General features: G+C 47.4%; 5 protein-coding genes across 5 annotated transcripts; 3 read left to right on the top strand and 2 right to left on the bottom strand.

The window, feature by feature from the left end:
- Positions 1 to 8,276: 8,276 nt before the first annotated feature.
- FSST1_001206 (bZIP transcription factor) lies at positions 8,277 to 9,483 on the bottom strand (the record flags this gene model as incomplete). Its single annotated transcript, XM_083226141.1, has 2 exons — positions 8,277 to 9,063; positions 9,446 to 9,483. 2 exons carry the CDS (start codon positions 9,481 to 9,483, stop codon positions 8,277 to 8,279), a joined length of 825 nt encoding a protein of 274 aa, XP_083091388.1.
- Positions 9,484 to 10,428: 945 nt separating this feature from the next.
- On the top strand, positions 10,429 to 10,947 carry FSST1_001205 (acyl-CoA N-acyltransferase; the record flags this gene model as incomplete). The annotated part of the gene is made up of 1 exon (XM_083226130.1): positions 10,429 to 10,947. One exon carries the CDS (start codon positions 10,429 to 10,431, stop codon positions 10,945 to 10,947), a length of 519 nt encoding a protein of 172 aa, XP_083091387.1.
- A 2,052-nt stretch (positions 10,948 to 12,999) lies between these two features.
- On the top strand, positions 13,000 to 13,722 carry FSST1_001204 (uncharacterized protein; the record flags this gene model as incomplete). The annotated part of the gene is made up of 2 exons (XM_083226119.1): positions 13,000 to 13,321; positions 13,370 to 13,722. The coding sequence occupies 2 exons, from the start codon at positions 13,000 to 13,002 to the stop codon at positions 13,720 to 13,722; spliced, it is 675 nt and encodes a 224-aa protein (XP_083091386.1).
- A 196-nt stretch (positions 13,723 to 13,918) lies between these two features.
- On the bottom strand, positions 13,919 to 15,660 carry FSST1_001203 (Sodium/hydrogen exchanger family-domain-containing protein; the record flags this gene model as incomplete). Its single annotated transcript, XM_083226108.1, has 3 exons — positions 13,919 to 14,200; positions 14,252 to 15,438; positions 15,525 to 15,660. 3 exons carry the CDS (start codon positions 15,658 to 15,660, stop codon positions 13,919 to 13,921), a joined length of 1,605 nt encoding a protein of 534 aa, XP_083091385.1.
- A 633-nt stretch (positions 15,661 to 16,293) lies between these two features.
- On the top strand, positions 16,294 to 17,314 carry FSST1_001202 (cytochrome P450; the record flags this gene model as incomplete). The annotated part of the gene is made up of 2 exons (XM_083226095.1): positions 16,294 to 16,410; positions 16,463 to 17,314. The coding sequence occupies 2 exons, from the start codon at positions 16,294 to 16,296 to the stop codon at positions 17,312 to 17,314; spliced, it is 969 nt and encodes a 322-aa protein (XP_083091384.1).
- Between the last annotated feature and the right edge of the window lie 742 nt (positions 17,315 to 18,056).

Genomic DNA, 18,056 nt, shown 5'->3' with positions numbered 1-18,056 from the left:
GCAAAGCAAAGCAAGCGAAGCGAAGCAATTCGCAAGGCAAAGTCGGGGAGCGGGCCGAAGTTGTGGAGGAAGTTGAGTAGTTTAGTGGAGGAAAGAAACAAAAAGTAAAAAGGTAATTCAAGTTCAAGTCAGGCCAGGTCAGAGCCAACTGGTTCAAGGAAGCCAAGACGAGAAGAGAGTAAGTTGCGTGAAGCCCAGCGACGGAAGTGGGCGGCAAAGGAGGGCCCGTAGTGGGTGAAAGCGGGCGAGAGCGGCCGAAGTGGGCGTTGTTGCAGTTTAGTTTAGTTAAGTTACCAGTACCTTACTCGGGCATGGGATAGAATAAGCGTTGGAGTCGAGAGTCGAGTTCAGATGCGAACGAAGGAACGGATGAGACAAGGTGGGGGAGGCGTTTGTCTCGTCTTGTCTTGTCTCGTCGTTATTAATCTTGGCTAATAATGGTACCTTTTTTACCAACTGCATGGACTCACTGCAAATGGTCTTTTCTGTTCTTGGTCGAAAGCAACGAATGACGGATATGGAGGGGTTATAATAGACCGCCGTCCAAAAGTGACTTGTTCTGTAGGCGAGTATTGTATACACACCCAAGTACCGGTCGGGGTGTGTCGCCGTGCCTGATGGTGCAACCGGCGGCGGCGACGATATGCTTTCAAATTTCCACTACCGGTCAGGGGTGGCCGTGATTTTTCCAGATTACGCGGTCCGAGAAATGGTGGCGTAAATAAAGATGAAATAAATGGTTCTGGGTCTAAAAATGCAGGTCAAGGTTTGGAGGAGGAGACGTTGTTGGTAAGCCTTTCAATGTCCTGGGTCTGGTGGAGAGAACCGAGGGCACCTGATTGATGAATGGATTGACTGATTGAATGACAGACGAGACAGATCTCATTCAAATCAAGTTACCCCGTACTTTCCTCTTTGGTAATGTAATTGGTAGCGGGCAGATGCTTGCATCGAATAGCGAACAGCTTGGATGACGACCCCGAAGACGTATGGTACAGTGCGGTCTGTATGTAAGCCAAGCCCGAGAAGTATCTTCTTTACTCGGCAGTCTTCCAGATGCCAGTCAGTGCTGATATGAGAAAATAGTCGAGTCGGTGATTTATCACAGGATGATAACAAGGTGGCGGATATCCCGGGATGCTGTTTTTGGTCCAAGTCAGACGTGCTGTGTAAGAAGGCTGCTTGCTAGATTGGTGATCCTGGTGATATCGCAGGTGACCCGATGTTCAGTCACAACACAACACACATAAAAAATCATGTAAAACGTAGATGATTAAAAGACGGACGAAAGTGCCATCATATACAAGATAAACAAAACCGAACCTCTCAGGTGGGCAAGGCATGCCTTTTTAATGTAGTCCTCCAATCCATGCTTACCTACACAGGACATGTCTTGTGGCTACCTACACGTTGGTAGTCCTTCCTGGTCCTAGGCAGACGATTCATCCCAACGTGACTGATTAACGTACCCGAAAGAAACGTCAACCTCTACGGTGTGTCTATACCCTCGGCGGCCCGGGCTGGGTGTAGACTGTGGAATATGTAAGATGCCCGACCCATGCAGTTACGCAGCGGGAAAGGCTGAGGGTGGGATAGGATACTGAACCCGTGAATTCTTTTCTCAACTCTACAGCATGAATCTGAAACATCACAGCCCCCCTTCGTCTTCATGTTTCTACAGTCCACTTTGACCTGAACCCCCCTCAGAGGCGGAACGACGCGAACCGGAAGTCTAGACAAGGGCCTTTAGACTAACTAATTCTCTTCTTCCATTTACCTCGACCCATGAACCTGGAATTGTCGCCCATCTCCGATTTGTATATAAGAGAGCTAGATGTTTTAAACTTTGAGGTTATTTAACATTCCCCAGATGTGGCTTGCTATAATATCTTGCCCACCCCCATTTACTACAAGGTCTCTTCCTAAAAGAGACACCTGGATGACAAGCGATTGAGGAATCAGGCCATCTCGGGGTCACACATGCAGTCGTAGGTTGCTGAATAACTTGTTATAATGCATGATTCTATGCTTTTGTGGGTTGCATTGGTGCATGTAGGGACATGATATATGTATCATAGATCTCATCTGCATCTTGTCAATACCTGAGTATCCCAGTGATGTAAGTCAACCTCATTTGAATCACATCTCAAATAAAAGATATCGACCAGATTAATTCCAATCAGAAGCCAAGGAGCTAGCCTCCGGGTCGATAACAAGTCAGGAATTATAGGTGACAACGTTGAAAGCTCATGCCTATACCCGTCCGTTGCCACTGACATGTAGCAACGACACTCATCACACCCTCTCAACATATGGCTATTTCACACAATACCGACATGACCGTACATGTCTATGCTTGGCGTATACAAACATGCTGAAAACAGAGTTGCCGCTCGTATCATTAACAGTTCCTCGGAGATCGTAGGTCGCCACTCGCCGATTTATTGCCCACCCTCCTCCATTCGACAGGACCCCTAGAATGTCCAAGAGCCGGATATCCAGGGTTCCGACTCTGGTTTGCCTCTTTTGTTGGATGGTATTTCGCGAGAATGACGATCGGACCCTTGCTGGTTATTTTTATGTCTTATGGCGCAAATTGTCTTGTTCAAGAGGATATCTATGCATCATCAATTGTTGTTGATATGCATGCATAGAAACATACATACACACATGCATGCTGGCGGCTGCAGGCCTGCTGAAAATGGATATCCCTGTCTGTCTGACATACATACATACATGATTACAAGCCACCAACCGTTCACCGTCACCTTTACGACCAAGGCAATCGAAGCCTATTCCCAACTCGGCCGACCAGACCCTCGTCCCTCGTGTCCATGTGCGCCCAGGTTGGGCATCCCGCTGGAGGTACCAGGCCAGGGTCTTGTTGTCTGTCTCAATCGTCAAATCCCTTGGCGTCATTGCTCAGCCAGGACTAACGTCAAGTCGATAGGACGAGTCTCGATTCGGCGAGTGACGCGTTTCGCGCTTGCGCAGCTTGCCGTTGATTGACATGCAGTTATTGTGTTGTTTTAATTTGAAAATGCACTTGAATCCCTTCTAGGTCGACCGAGTCCTTGATAAAGTGGTTTGGTGCAACGGTTTCAACGTTGAACCTCGTACAGATATGGACACAGCGCCCAGATTGGTATGACTCGGGATAAGGGAAATATCTCTGTCTCTCTTACTCTTCCTGGTAATTCGGTGTCGGTGTTACCCATAGTTTAGTTTCCACCGTCATATGAGAATCACTGACGCCATTGCAAGTGACAACCCCTGTTGATTAGTAGGCTAGGAATGGGATGTTGGTAGTACAATGCAAGGCAGACTGTGGGATGAAAGAGATGCCATGTTAACCGAAACGAGATTCACTCTTTTTCTCTCATGTGGTGGTACAACTTCAAGACAAGAGGTCGGAATAGTCAAAGAATACCTAGTTACACCAACTCCAACTACAGCCCAGCCCAGTCCAGTTTATTTCAGCTGCATGTCCGTAACGGATATGTAAGTAATTCCTGCAGCCCGCCCGTAGCCTCCCCGTGCAGTGGAAACTCAACCACTGATGGCTATCGCGCTAGTGCTGGGCTTCCTCTCAGCACTCAAAGTACCCTGATGTCGAGGTTCCTACAGGGAGGAAGGCGGGGTTTCTAGGCGGGGGTCCGAGCGTTGATCTCAGTGGGTCTCGATCCAGAAATAGCCGTAGGTCACTGTAGCCCGCCACCGGCTTCAAAACTCCATCACCAAATTCATCCATATCAACAACTGACATAAAAACAATCCTTGCTATCTATCGCCTATAATCAAATGTTTCAGTACGAGTCATAATACTATGTGGGTATGATCCATCTATCGACAGCGATTACGGATAAACCCGGATACTAGAGTGTCAGTCAGTCATTCACTCTCGTCGTTTATCATCACCACTTTTACCACATGACCACCTCTTGCTACCTACCGCCTCGTCCTATCTCGAATCGTTCTACCCACCCCTCTTTTTAAACTGCGGCGACTATACACGCGCACCTTTCCACTCTATGTATCGAACATTCTCCTCCGGCTTATTTCGTTTCATCCCGAGCCCTGTTCCATCTCCACTCCGCTCAAGACATCCTACGATATCGTCTCCGCTCGGTCTAATTAGACTATAGTCTTGCTACATACCTGCTGCATGATCTATCTCTATCTTTCACTAGTCTGCGAATGCACTTTGCGGGTAGCTTCCGCAGACCAGCATCATGTCTGAGGATGGATGCCCGGGCCTTCATCTCTGCCCAACACGCATACTCAGCAGTGGCAGCCAAACCAATTGCGAGCCATCATTATCCCATCCTCATCACACATCCTTGTTGATTCAGCTGTTATTGCGCACAGAAGAATGTAGACTACATGTTTGCAGGTATTCCCAGCTTGCATCCACTGCTGGGATATTTGAGTTTCGACCTTGTAGGCTGGACCAGTCATCTCGACCTTGAATTCGTCTCGGGACCAATATCTGTCTAAAAGACGAATTATTGATCATATCACAGTCGAAAACAACTGCGCCACGGCCGGGCGAGATGCCTCTTGGTCAAATCCTCAGCCTTGGTTGTCTCAGGCGGGTGATCATCAACACCACCACCACAACTGATACCCTCCTCATCACGACGCTTTTCTTGATTCGTTCCCCTGCCGCACCCTTCTTTCGCCTCTTCTGTATCTGTCACCTTTGCGACACTCCCTCCATGAATTATCATGTTCTCGTGTGGTTGTCAACTGCCGAGAAACACTGACGTTTCAGGAATGGTATTCCGAGTTGATATCCTTTCTATAAACAATATTGCACAGAGTTGTGCAAGACTGCTTACGTCCTGTATACTCGCCGTTTCTATAAACAATATGTGATATCTGCAGCCTTGGGAGACTGTATTGGCTGTCTCACCATCAGCCAAAGCTGGATTGGCTGCCGAGTGGCTTGACCATCCCCAGATCTCGTAGCCTTTTACATCAAGTGGCGGCCTTGTCAAGTGTCCCTACTTTTACGACCCCTCTCTTTCTCTCCGCAAAGTTAAAACAACATGCACTCTACACATCCCCGTTCTACTTTGAGTACGCGCAAGCCTCAGCCCAGTTTCCACTACCAAGCAAGACAAGACGTCAACATGAAGCTGCTTCTTCTCTTCCATGATCCGGACTAAGCGCTCGGCAAAGCCTGGCACACCCACCCACTAATGTACACCACCCGTCCCCGTGCTCTGCCTCTCGATCCAAGGCAAGGATAGTCCACCCACCACTCTTTCTGAGATCGACTTATTCCTTGAACATGGGGGGTTACTGTACTTTATTATGGACATACTGTCGTAGTAGCAGCATCTTGAGAAGCCTCATGATCCTTGCCCCACATCATCCGACTCCAAACCCCAGCGCCGTCATCACTTTCACCCAATCTTTTTGCTTGTCTTTGCCCCCAGCATCGCCAAGACTTTGAAATGTTTTGGAAATCCTGTTCGGTTCCATGAGTTATCAGCGTATTATACATCAACCGGTGGGAATACTCCGGCGTCATCTCGCCTGCGTGCGTCAAGGGTCCAGTCCAGTCCAGCCCCCCATGTTCCTCGCTGCAGAGACCCTGAGGACGATCTCTGTTCTCAACGGCCATTACCACCAATCTTTGCCTCTTTGGAACAACCAGACTTTCATCCGTGTTATGAACTTTTTACGGTCCGAAGAAACCGAGATCGTTAAGACAATACCAACGTAACCCATCATGCCCATCTGGTGCTGCTCGTGAACACTGCAGTGGACTTCAAGGACACATTATGACGCGATATGAATCCCAACAAATGTATTCTGCTTGACACCATGAACCATTTGGACGAAGACTCTCAAGGTCTATGATAACACCAGTCACGCGCTCGACTGGCTACTAGCACGGCGCCCAGAGCCTCGCTTGCTGACAACCTCACTTACAAACAAGTTCACAACCCAGCAATTTGCTCTCGCTACGCTTCAGCCGTAGGCAGAATAGCAACAGATGACCTTGGTGTGTGTCTTGGTCTAGAACTCAGGTTTCGCAAATCGGGGGGGCGGCCAGGCTATACTGTCGCCTCAAGGGGCGGCCCTTCGTATCTAGTATCAGCGAATGGAACGGGCCGTTTGAGTTGAAGAGAGGAGTTTCCCTTCAGACGGAGAAGCGGGACGCGTGACGAGCCGCATCTCTCTCTCTTGAGTAGTATTCTCTTTCCCCACTGTGGAGGAGACGTGAGCATTTGTGGCAAAGGTTGGAGAATTACTGTAGGCCGTAGTCTAACTAGGATCCAAAGGTGGTTGAGTTTGTGGCTGGTGATGCTGATCAAGTTGGAGAAGGGGGGTGCAACTGTCACCTAACGTAGTGAGTGACATGCAAAACAACCATGACAAAACAAGAGACGGGTGTGTGCATTGCCAAAGTGACGGGAATGTGGCGTCTTCTTTCTTCTAGCTCATGTGCTGAAGAACAAAGGGCGGTCTATCACTAACCGTGAGCTTGTTGCCTTTTGCTTCGACGGAGTGGCATGTAGTGTTGATTGTGAAACATAAAGAGCATCACTGCATTTACCACATTGATAGACGTGTCGAGTTACACTCGCCTAATGGAGAAGATTGCTTCGTGTAGTAGGTCTAGGGAGATATGTGCCAAGCTACAAGGAGGACTTTTTGATACGATACGAGGGTCACGAGAAGGGGGATGTGTTTCTTTTTGGACAGGAACCAAGATCGCGATTAACTAGATGTCACCAGCGCATCGGAAAGAGCGGGAATAGAAAGGTGAAGAGTAACAAGTCAAGGTGAAGGGCGGGCGACCTATTGGTGGGAGTAGAACGAGAAGTACCATCTCCTGTCTATGATGGAACGTTGTCACGGCGTGTGCACTTTTGTTGAGATGTCCCAAGTTAGACGTCTAAATGCATGGCTGGAGGTTAAGAATTACCAGCTGACTTCCATACAGGGTGTTCACTCCCGGCGTGACCTGGACTCTCACTCAATCTGAAGGTATTTGTGCTGTCTGTATACTGCGCTGACAGCCTGTCCCTCTTCTATCGTAGCAACATGAGCCGAGGCCGGACCAGACGGCAAAAAGCAATATATGTTTAGTAGAGAAGAAAGACAAGGCAATCATCCATGTTGTGTATAGAAGCCGACCTGAGATGTTTGGTACATAAAGGTACGATTGCGACGAGGCGAAGTGCAAGTGATGCTGGCGTTGGGCTTCGAATGGGGGTCACCCTCGAACTTACCGGCTCCGAACGTTGCCCACGGTAGATCGTCTGTCCCAAACACCAATCTGATCGTATAATTTAAACAAACTTTGCTGACAGTCCGTGAATGTTTCGGGCTGTAATGACTGAATACCAAGGACCAACATCGACCGATTGAGCTGTTGTATTGTTTGTTGTTGTTTGTCGGTATGGCTACCTAGCCAGAACGATGAGGTCGATATGAAATAACATATTGCCCAACGGTAAAACTTTCCTTCATCAATTCAACTCTATTCTCAAAGAAAGAGAAACATGAACAAGAAGTGTTAAATATCTCGAGTGTCTGTCTGGACATATCTTATCGCGATAACGATAGATTATCTTATCAGCTATCTTATGTTTCACTTGGTCTGACTTATCCCCAAAAAGGAAAAGAGCTATGAGTCACTCTGGTTCATCTCTTAATTCAGATTAGCGTTCCCCTCTTGCTCCACTTGCCGTCTCATTGACCGGGGATCTTTACAGTGTCTTCTCAACTCCCGATGCACTGGCTGTCCATTATGGTTCATTATTGCTCATCATGAGTGATGGAATATCTGGTTAGAGGCATCTCCAAAGGTTACATATTGGCAGGCCTTAATTTTGTATAAATAGTTCTTGGAATCCTCAGACAAGATCTGGGCTTGGAATGCCGAAGCATGCAAATAAGATGGTGTAGAATTTCAATGGCCTCGAATTGTAGAGTGGTTGTTCGTTGCGAGTGTTGAGAGTTGTCAGTCAAGATGGGTATAAGCTCAATCATAATGTATCGCCTTTCTGTTCTGCGATATCAGAAACAGTTGAACAAACTGGATGTCGGTCAGATCACAACACAGGTCAACACTCAGAAGAAGACGCATCACTAGAGGGACTAATCAATGGTTCAAAAAATAGTTATCATTGGTAAATAAAGCAAAACAACACGCTAACTCGACAATGTATCTAGAAATCCTTTCAGTGCCCCGAATCGCCCTAACATAATAGCCAACACAATATCGAACTTGGATCTGTCTGTCTCTTTGTTTCTCATTTCTTCCCAAGCATTTCCCGGAGAGCATCCACCTCAGCCTCCCTCCTCGCAAGTTGCAGTCTCATATCATCGCGTTCATTCGTCATGGCAGCCAGTGCCTCCTCAAGCTCGGAAATACGGTCGAGGCGCTTCTGGCGGTACTTGCGCGCGGCAAGAGTGTTGCGCTGGCGCTTGAGGGTGACGGCTGAATCCTCTTCTTCGGGAGAGGATTTGCGTTTGCGAGATGACGATGATGATGAGGGGGAGGGGTGCAGAGAAAAGGTGGATGTTCCTGGGATGGAGGATGTTGATGTTGGGGATTTGTTTGTAATTGTTGGTGGTGGGGGATGAGGAGTGCTGGACGTGGAAGTTGAAGAACGTTGCTCGATGGGTGTGGTAGACTTGACATTGACGAGAGGCTGCTCCTGAGTGAGGAAGCCATCTCCAGCCACATCGAGCGACGACTGCGTATCCAAAACGTTCAAGTCCGGGATCATAATGTTGTCGAATAACCCATCACCACTAAAGTTCTGAACGACATTCTCGTTGGTGGTGGTGTTATTGTTGATGTTCCCGAAATCCCAAGTCGCATCATCAAACCCGTTGTACTCGGATGGGAGAAATTCCAAAAAGGGAGAAACGTCCTCAAAGAGAAGAAGACTAGGATCGATGCTGAGGTCGCTGCTAGGTAAAGACGCTGGGGCAGCGAGCAGACTACCAGGACATGGCCGAGGAGCGGCTGCAGGCAGCGGACGATGCGCACGCTGCTCCCATTGATTCAAGTTAAGGGGGCTGCGGCCTCCCCTACGTTTGCAGAGAGGCCGTTAGGCTAGAGGAGAAAGATGGAGATGGAGAAAAAACGGACTGTCCGCTTTTTCTGTTGAAGATGGAGATGAAGAGGAAGAAAAGGAGGGACAAGAGAAGTGAGGTGTTGGCTGTTTTATACCTGCCTTATTTAGAGTTGATCAGTGTACAGTGTGTTGGATACGGCGCTGCAAACGGGGCTGTTCTCCCGCCCTGCCATGGGTCCGAAGCCCCGAAGTTAATATTATTAGCCCGAACAGCCCTGCATTGCATGAGTTATGGATTGCGGTTTCAAGTTTCGGATGCGATAGGACGGATATGCAGTTGATGTGAATTATATGAGTTGTTGAGCTACGTAGGCATGTCTGACTCAGAGACTGACTGTGAGATATGTTCAATGGCTACTAGCGGTCCAAGCATCATGGCTCTTTGCTACAGAGTGAGGGACAAAGTCTGTATTAGACGACTTCGAAAACAATGTACAACTAGGTCTACGCAACGAGTCCCTGCCATGGTATCTTGTGCCACTATGTACCTTGAACTATCCAGCAGGAAACATCAAGACCCTGTTGTCAATTAATCAAACAGCTGCTTACGGTATGAGTCAATGTGGAATTGAAGGTGGGATATAACAGAGGCTAAAGTTATCTCCAGCCAATACATTGCAGCATTTTGCAAACCCATCAAGTTGTCGGGCTTTTACACGGGTCCGCGGATCCGATCCTATCTCTCAAAACAGCATGTAACACAAAAGATTACAGAAAAAGAAATAGGCCGAGAGAAATTATTCAATGAATCAGGAGAATGCAAACCTTACTAAATTGACATATTGGCTAGGTAAATCGGTCATGAGATCCCATCATAAGCTGGTATCGGGTAAGTGGTTTTGTCTTGGTGTAAAACCGCAATAACGACATACATTGAATGAGAGCACCATTGTCTACGCAAAAAAATCCAATTAATAATGTATATTTGTTTAACTTCAGGTTATTAAAGAAAATAGAGTACCACATCAATGCAGTCATATTGCTCGATATGTTGATTCGTAGGTCATTGCTTTGAGATGTCTTGTCTCTGTATCGTCAACACAGCCTGCGCCCTTTGGTAATTACTCTACAAAGGCTCGCCCTTGATACCTTGTAATAAACCGCTTAAACGGCATTTCTGAGCTGTTAAATATGAGCTGACACCGAATCCTTTGTGTCAATATTACGCCCTTGCTCGACCTTCCTCTTTCATGGAATACGAGTTCGATGGATGAGGCATTAAACAGTAATTGGAGATGATGATTAAATAAACCTTCAATTCGATTATCGTCGGCATCGTATTGATCAAACCAACAACTCACTCACTTGCACCATCATCATGTCAAACAACTACCATTTCCGCATCGCCACCACGGATGAGGCCCCTCAACTCCTAAACCTCATCCATGCAGCATTCCGCTTCACTGACGCCAGCATCGAATGGATTGGATCACCAGAGCTCGCCAAGACGTTCACAATGGACATTGGCGTCATCGTTGACAGAATCAACTCCCCCGAAAACGTCTTTTTCATCGTGAGTGACGTACCAAACGGTCCTGCGATAGCTTCCGTCAATGTCTTCAAGAAAGCACCCGGCTACGGCCGCATAGCCTTGCTGGCGGTTGATCCCACCATCCAGCGTGGCGGTTTGGGAAAGATTGTCATAAACAAGGCGGAGGGATATCTTAAGGAGGAGCTTGGTGTCAAGAGGATTGGATTGAACGCACTACAGACGAGGAAGGGCCTTATTGCGTGGTACGAGAGGCAGGGCTATGTCAAGAACGGCGACGTTGAGATAATCCATATTGAGGGGTCTGAGGAGGAGATTGTGCTTCTTGAGTTTGACAAGAATGTTTGAGTTAAAATCTGGATGTTATGAGGGATGAACAGGGTGATGAATGAGGAAGAGGAAGAGATGGGTGTGGCTACAGGAAACATCAAGATCGTTGACGAAGTTGACTCAAACGAGATGTTTGAATGAACTACATTACCAATATCAACAGTATCCGAGAATATCGTATGAGTGACTTGTTTAAGCCCACAATCAAAACAAGATGGTAGATCAATGCAATCATATTGTCAATCCTTAATAGGACCGCGCAAGCACAAACAGAGTTCTGAAAAACATATCAGCCTAACCAAAGAGTCAATCCCAAAAGGGTTCTCTTTGAAGATCTGGGTAACATCGCGATGCTCCACAACTGAGGCTTAGTAGAGTCTGTATCTCCCAACAACTCGATTCATGCACCCGATGATGTTCATAAAAAAATCCGTTTCAATCACGGTCTCTTTTTCTGGCACCCGATATATTTTCGCTTCTGTCACTCCTTCTCTTTTGTCAGTGACACTACGCCTAGCTCCATCACGGTGCCATTAATAGATCCAAGCGCAACTTAATCACGATACTCAGCCTTCCATTAGCATTAAGTACATGTTAGCCAACATGTCTTGGCGGAAGGCCTTGATGGATACACCATGTTACACCGTTACACCTCAGAGTCTCTGTCATGTCTATTTCCAAAATGCGGTGTCATCAAGTACGCACAACCACGTCACGAATAGCTTCAAGACACATATTGCCAAGAAGGTTTGCGTCTTCTTGTTACGCAGCTTGCTGTTAACTGCGGTGAAACGCCCAGAGTTCTATGTTTGTAGTTTTCATCAAACGAGACAAGTCACCTTGGCCACGTTGATCGAGGCTCAAACATGATAGGGCTCAAACAAGTCAATCGTCAAGACAGTAGCGAATGAAATAGAGAGACTGATACTCAAAAGAAAGGAAACGCGTGGCTAACGAGGCTGGTGCTGCTTGGCAGCTGAAACGATAACTTGAGACGAATCATATCACAAGAAGACATTCATTTAATGGATTCTCCAAAGAAGGAAAGACCTCACGCGACCAGAAGGCAAAGTGAGAAACAAACAAAGGTTGACTTCCCCAGAGATTGGGGAAGTGGAGGGGTATTGCGCGGCCTGAATAAGCCACTGACGATCGTTTTGTTAGTGAGGGACGATCTTTTAATGCAAGAAACCTTCCCGGACTTCTTTTTTGTTACGATCTGTTTTCGTGGGGATGGATTCTCGGAGAATAACTGCCGAAGGCATACTATGTCATTAAAACCTTGATCTGATTCATGCCGGATCGGTCGGGATATGTAGGAGCGAGTAGAGAGAGACCAGTAGTGTTACATGGGTAGCTGGATTTTATGCTTAGACAAGTAGGTCTCCGTAGAGCTGACCTACTTTCCAGCCTCAGCTCGGGGGGAAATAAGCATAAAACAGCCAAGATGTGCTTAATTTGATGCTCACTTTTACAACGTTCAAACAAGCTCACTTAGACTTTAGTATGAAGCATTGGCATTACATAACTACATAGTAACATGCATTGACTACATTTCGGGTTCCCCGTACGTCACTCATTAAACAACCCCAGACCTGAACAAAGTTGTCTCCATCCCCTCCCCTGTTTAGTGGAGAGAGACAGAACCCAACCCGTCATGACGCTTTTGCCAAGACTGTAGGAGACCAGTTACCGCGTCGCGGATGAGTCGTGGCAGACGATCAATTGGTCGGGGAAGTTCTTGGCAAGTATTACGAGTGCCGTGGCTTGGTTGTTTGCTAGAAGCAAATGGACAAGGATGAGTGAGTTACTCTGCTGGAAAGGTGAGGCTTCGGCTGTTGGGATTTGCAACCAAGGCCATGATGCCAAGAAGGAGAAGCAAAGGTTAATGTTGGGCATGAAACATGATCCGGAAAGAGAAAATTCAGGGTTGTATAAATATGTCCTGTCCCTTCCTGTGTTGTTTTCATCATTTCACTTCAGCTTCATCAACCATCAACTCCAATTCACTACTACCTATACATACAGTATACTCCTAGTATCCTATCAATATTTCACAACACCTTCAAAATGTACACTTCAACCTTCGCCCTTGCTATTGCTCCCCTCCTCCTCCTCGCCCGCGCAGATGTCAGTCTTGATCGCGATGACATCCCCCGCGCATGCGACGCCATCTGCAACCCCATCGTTGACCTGACCCGGGCTTGCGACACCGACCTCCGAGGAGATCGTGACCGCGACGAGGACCGTCTTGAGGCTCAATGTGTATGCACCAATGATTCCTTCAACGTCGCTCGCGTCGCTGCTCTTTGCGCCGACTGTATTCATCAGAATGCGCCCCGCGACAATGACGACGACGACGACGACGATGATCGCCGCGATGACACTAAGGGTAAATAACTATCACTAACTACTGAGATCTCGACCTAATGAAATGCAGACATTGATGATATCCTCTACACTTGCGGCTTTTCTTCTACTACATACGTCGCTTCCGCCGCCTCAGCTGCTGTCTCGGGCGTCACTGTCGATGCCAGCCGTCCTACTGACGCTTCTCAATTGACCACCACCATCATTGCTGGTGCTACTGGAACTCGAGGTAGCAGTGACCCTTCCAACACTGGTAGCGGCGGCGGTAGCGGAAACAACGACGACAACAATGACAACAGCAACAACAACGATGCTTCTGCCACCAACGATGCTGCCAGCCCTGATGAGACCAACGCTGCTGCTGCCATGGCCCCTGCTGCATTCGTCGGCGCCGCTGTCGGTGCTGCCATGCTCCTTGTTTAAGGGGTTTGATGGAATGAACTGGAGATGGAGAATTGAGGACCAGGAAGATGACAGGTTACTTTGTGACACAGAACGTGCATGGAGGTTTTTGCTTGGAGATTTATGCTTAATGAACCGCGACGCTATCTATTCAATAAATACCCAACGATCTATAGAACTGTCTTTTGCAAAGTGCACATTTCTGTATACGACTTCATCATACCTCATCACCAAATCGAATCTCTCTTCTGATACGCGGCGTCTCATCGCCGGCATGTATGTGAGACTCGGCACGAAGACTTCGGCCACCAGTAATAACAATTGGTCCAGATGGTCTACGAGGGCTCTCGTTGTAACCAAAGTATTTCCCAATCAATGGAATCCTTCGTCGGAGCGAATCCTCTGGTGTATTGATCACACTATCACTGACCGCTTGACTTAATGTCCTAGGGACAAGGTATCCAAGTTTTCCAACTGGGATACTCAGACCGTGAACAACCTGGGACTCTGTCAGTATACGACTTGTTTCTCTCGAGTAGACATCACTCACAATACTGCAAACCGCCAGGAACCAGACTATGATACGCGTCTGCTCAGCAAAATCTTTTACATCACTTCTCGGATTACCGTCTTCATCGCTGAGATGTTCCTCAATGAACTCGATAGTGATGAATAGGTAGAAAATAGCTGACACACCAATCGGCCCAAAGAAGCCGACAAAGACAGCCTGCTTCACCTCTTCAATCTGGGGAATCCACTTGTGCATGGCGAATACCCATGGGAGTCTCCTCAAGAGAAGAACGCAAATGCCCAAAGCTACAAGCCGCCCAATGGAAATGACAGTGGTGTTGTTGAAGTCGCTCCAAGGGATGTAGGCGCCGTACCACAGGAAGATAGTCACGTTGAGAAGCATGTCGATTGTTGGCTGTAGTGAATCATCTTTAGTCTCGAGGCGGAACCAGTCATCCCATGTGAATACATTGCCTGCGATGAAGCATGCAAGTACATCATCTGTACCGATCATACCGCATGTTCCCAAGACAAACAACGCAAGCGCGATAGCAAACACGAGAAAACTCTCGCGATCGACATAATTGTGCTTCTCGGCAAAGTGAAGCAGCTCTTTGCCAACCCAACCCACAACGGCGCCATATATCACGCTGAGAATGATGGTGTAGCCCCATGTCATGGCAAACCAGAGACCCATGGCATCGCCGGCTCCTCCGGACGTAGCACCCGCGCCAGTGAACTTGATAAGATACAAGGCCAGGAACAGGAACGGATATCCGAGACCGTCATTTGCGCCTGATTCCGCCGTGATGAGGTACTGAAGGTCCTGGGGGATGTTGTTGTCTGCGAATTTGCCCTTGACTATCACGGCGCTGAGGACAGGGTCTGTGGGCGTCACACAAGATCCGATAGCGAGGGCGTGAAGAAACGGAGGCTGGCCTGCTAGCGCCCATACGAGAACACTGGTAGCTAACCACATGGACGTCATGCCCGGACCGAGGAGAAGTGAAATCGACTTCCATTCTCGTACAAGATACTTGCTTGGGAGTTGTACACCGGCAAGAACAAGCTGGACACCGAGAACCAAGCGTGAAAAATTGAGCGTTATGGCACTGAGATCTGCTTCGCAAGCCTCCCTCGAAAGAACATGGCACTCAGCATAGTCTTCTGGCCGGATGAAGTTTGCGCCATTCGGACCAAAGGCAACACCTGCTACGAGTGAGATGACTGTGATTTGTTTGTTAGTTGTTGACTTATTATGACGCTGCTGCCAAGAAAGAGCCAAGAGATCTAAAGTCCGGGGTAAATCTTACGGGCTTCGGAGAGGTAGTAGTTCTCTTTGAGGAGGTACGAGACAAGACCAAAAATGGAGATGAATCCGCCCAACAAAGCGACTACGATGTTGAAGTTTGTCGTCTGAAGAGGAATTGCCCACATGCTTTGAGCCATTTTCTGAGGGATGTTGAGAAGGAAATGGACATGATTGTGATGACATATTTACTACCCACATAGGTATAGTTGAGTCCCATGTCAAAGTACATAGTACCCGTTCGGGTCTTTGCCAATCAAACGAAGGGGGCTTCATACTACCTACTTAATTCACAGGTGAATTAAAAAGAGAAACCATTTGACAATGTTTGGCATCTATACCAAGAGGAATTGATACTTCGTGGAACATCACTGAGGATATGTCTTGTTTGATAACAGAAGTTTGTACTTTTTGGGGATGCCAATAAACGCCGTACAACAGATCCGATGACATGGGCATCACAATGAAACACAAAGAGAAAAGAAAACCTGTTTCGTGTCGTACTTTGTATCTCGTCTCTCCATGTCGACATATTGGGAAACAGATATCAAGGCTTGTCCGTATCATAGGGCTGAAGTACCTCGGAAGCCGAATTACTCTATGAACGACAACGTCGTGTAACAGTTTCTATATAGACTGGCAGTGGTATCAAAGGCTTATCTATGAGTACAAGCATAAATGCTTGATGGATGGGGTTTCCCAGTCATGACTTCAATCCCGCACCCTGTACATTTCGTCTTCTAGCTCAGGGACTTTCAAGATTCTTAACCAACATGTCGAACCCAGCATTCGAAAATCAAGGTCTGGTCTTGGCCACAATATCCTCTGTATTTCTACTGGTAGTCGTGCTCTACCGTGGCTACAGAGCCCGTCTATTTTACCGGGACTTGGTAAACCCGACCTCTTCCAGTCCGCAGTCTGTATATCTAACAAACCTTAAAGCCTGGTCCTCCACATAGTTGGTTATGGGGTCACATCTCCATATTCAAAGATATCACGACGTCAATGCCTCCGAACTCGATGCCTCAGCTATACTACACCGAAATTGCACACCGATACAATCTCCAGGGCATATTCTACCTTGACCTGTGGCCCATCGGTCCTGGACTCGTCATTATAACGGATCCGAAACTCATTGAGCAGGCTCCTATCCCCAGGCCGTTGGTTCCACATCCCATGACCAACACGTTCATTGCTCCCATAGTGGGAGAAAACAACATTCCAACCAAGAGCGGTACGGAGTGGAAGAAGCTTCACAATTTAATGAGCCCTGCATTCTCGAACACACATGCCCGTAGCCTGGTGAGCGTTATGGTCGATGCGAGTAGGATGCTCAGAAGCAAACTGGATGAATTCTCTGTAACGGGGCAGGTATTCTCCATGGAAGATTTGATGATCAAGGTAATATTCCAAATTGTTTCGCGTCATATTCTCAATGCCGGCTCGTACGCTCAAAAAGCAGGGAGACAAGATCTTAAGGACATGAGAGAACTGGTCGACCTTGCACGGGAAGAAAGCGATCCTGTTATCGCATATAATCCATTTGTACAGATTCCTCGACGTCTGAGAAGGCATTTTGTTCGAAGAAGACTTGAGGCTTCCCTCCTTGGATTAGTCTATAAGAGACTCGAGGTTTTTATTACTGAAGGGATTGTTCCATCGAATAAAGATCCAACTAGCGTCCTCGATCTTATGCTTCGCGAACATGTGGAGTCTGCGATAAGAGAGAAGGAACAAGGTCGTAATGACTCTATGAAGCTTTCTAGACCTGAGGAAAAGCAGTTTGCTAGCTAGTAAGTCCTCTATCTAATTGGCACCCTCAGCACCCCACGGTTGACCTGTATAAAAGCCTGAGGATCTTATTGTTGGGTGGGCATACTACGTCGACAACTACACTGAGTGTAAGTATAGACACCAGGAGTTTGCTACTATTTCCGGTCTAATTTTCTTTCTCAGTATCTGTTCATGCTTCTTTCTAAAGCGCCGCACATAATTGGCAAGATGCGCCAAGAACACATCGAGCAACTAGGATCTAACCCTCAAGCTACAATCCTCAATAATCCGGACATTTTGCTCAAGCTTACATACACGGAAGCTGTCATCAAAGAGATACTCAGACTCTATCCAGTAGGGTCCAGTCTGCGGCTGGGTCCGCCTGGTGCAACTGTATGCCACCAAGGCCGCCATCTTCCAATCGACAACTATCTCGTCATCATGACTAACGCGCATGGTATGCATTATGACCCAAGCATTTACTCTGGACTCACAGTCTTCCAGCCCGAACGATGGCTCGGTCAGAACAAAACGCATCCAGGGCCAAGATACTTTCGTCCCTTTGGGGGAGATGGGAGGTGGTGTCCTGGGCAGAACATTGCGATGTACATGCTCAGGGTCATTGTGGTCATGACTATAGGAGATTACACGTTTGAGTGTGCTGATTTAAAGCCCAATCGTAAGGCAAGGGCTTTACATACGGATATTGATGTAGCGTTTGGAGATATTGCTTTTCAGGAGCTTGGGCTAGAAGGAAGGCCTA

This window comes from Fusarium sambucinum, chromosome IV (genome assembly GCF_050947815.1).
Source record: "Fusarium sambucinum isolate potato_lamoka chromosome IV, whole genome shotgun sequence".
In the NCBI taxonomy this organism is placed as follows: Eukaryota; Fungi; Ascomycota; class Sordariomycetes; order Hypocreales; family Nectriaceae; genus Fusarium; species Fusarium sambucinum.
Note: the sequence above shows the minus strand (reverse complement) of the source record. Positions and strands in the feature narration are given on the sequence as shown.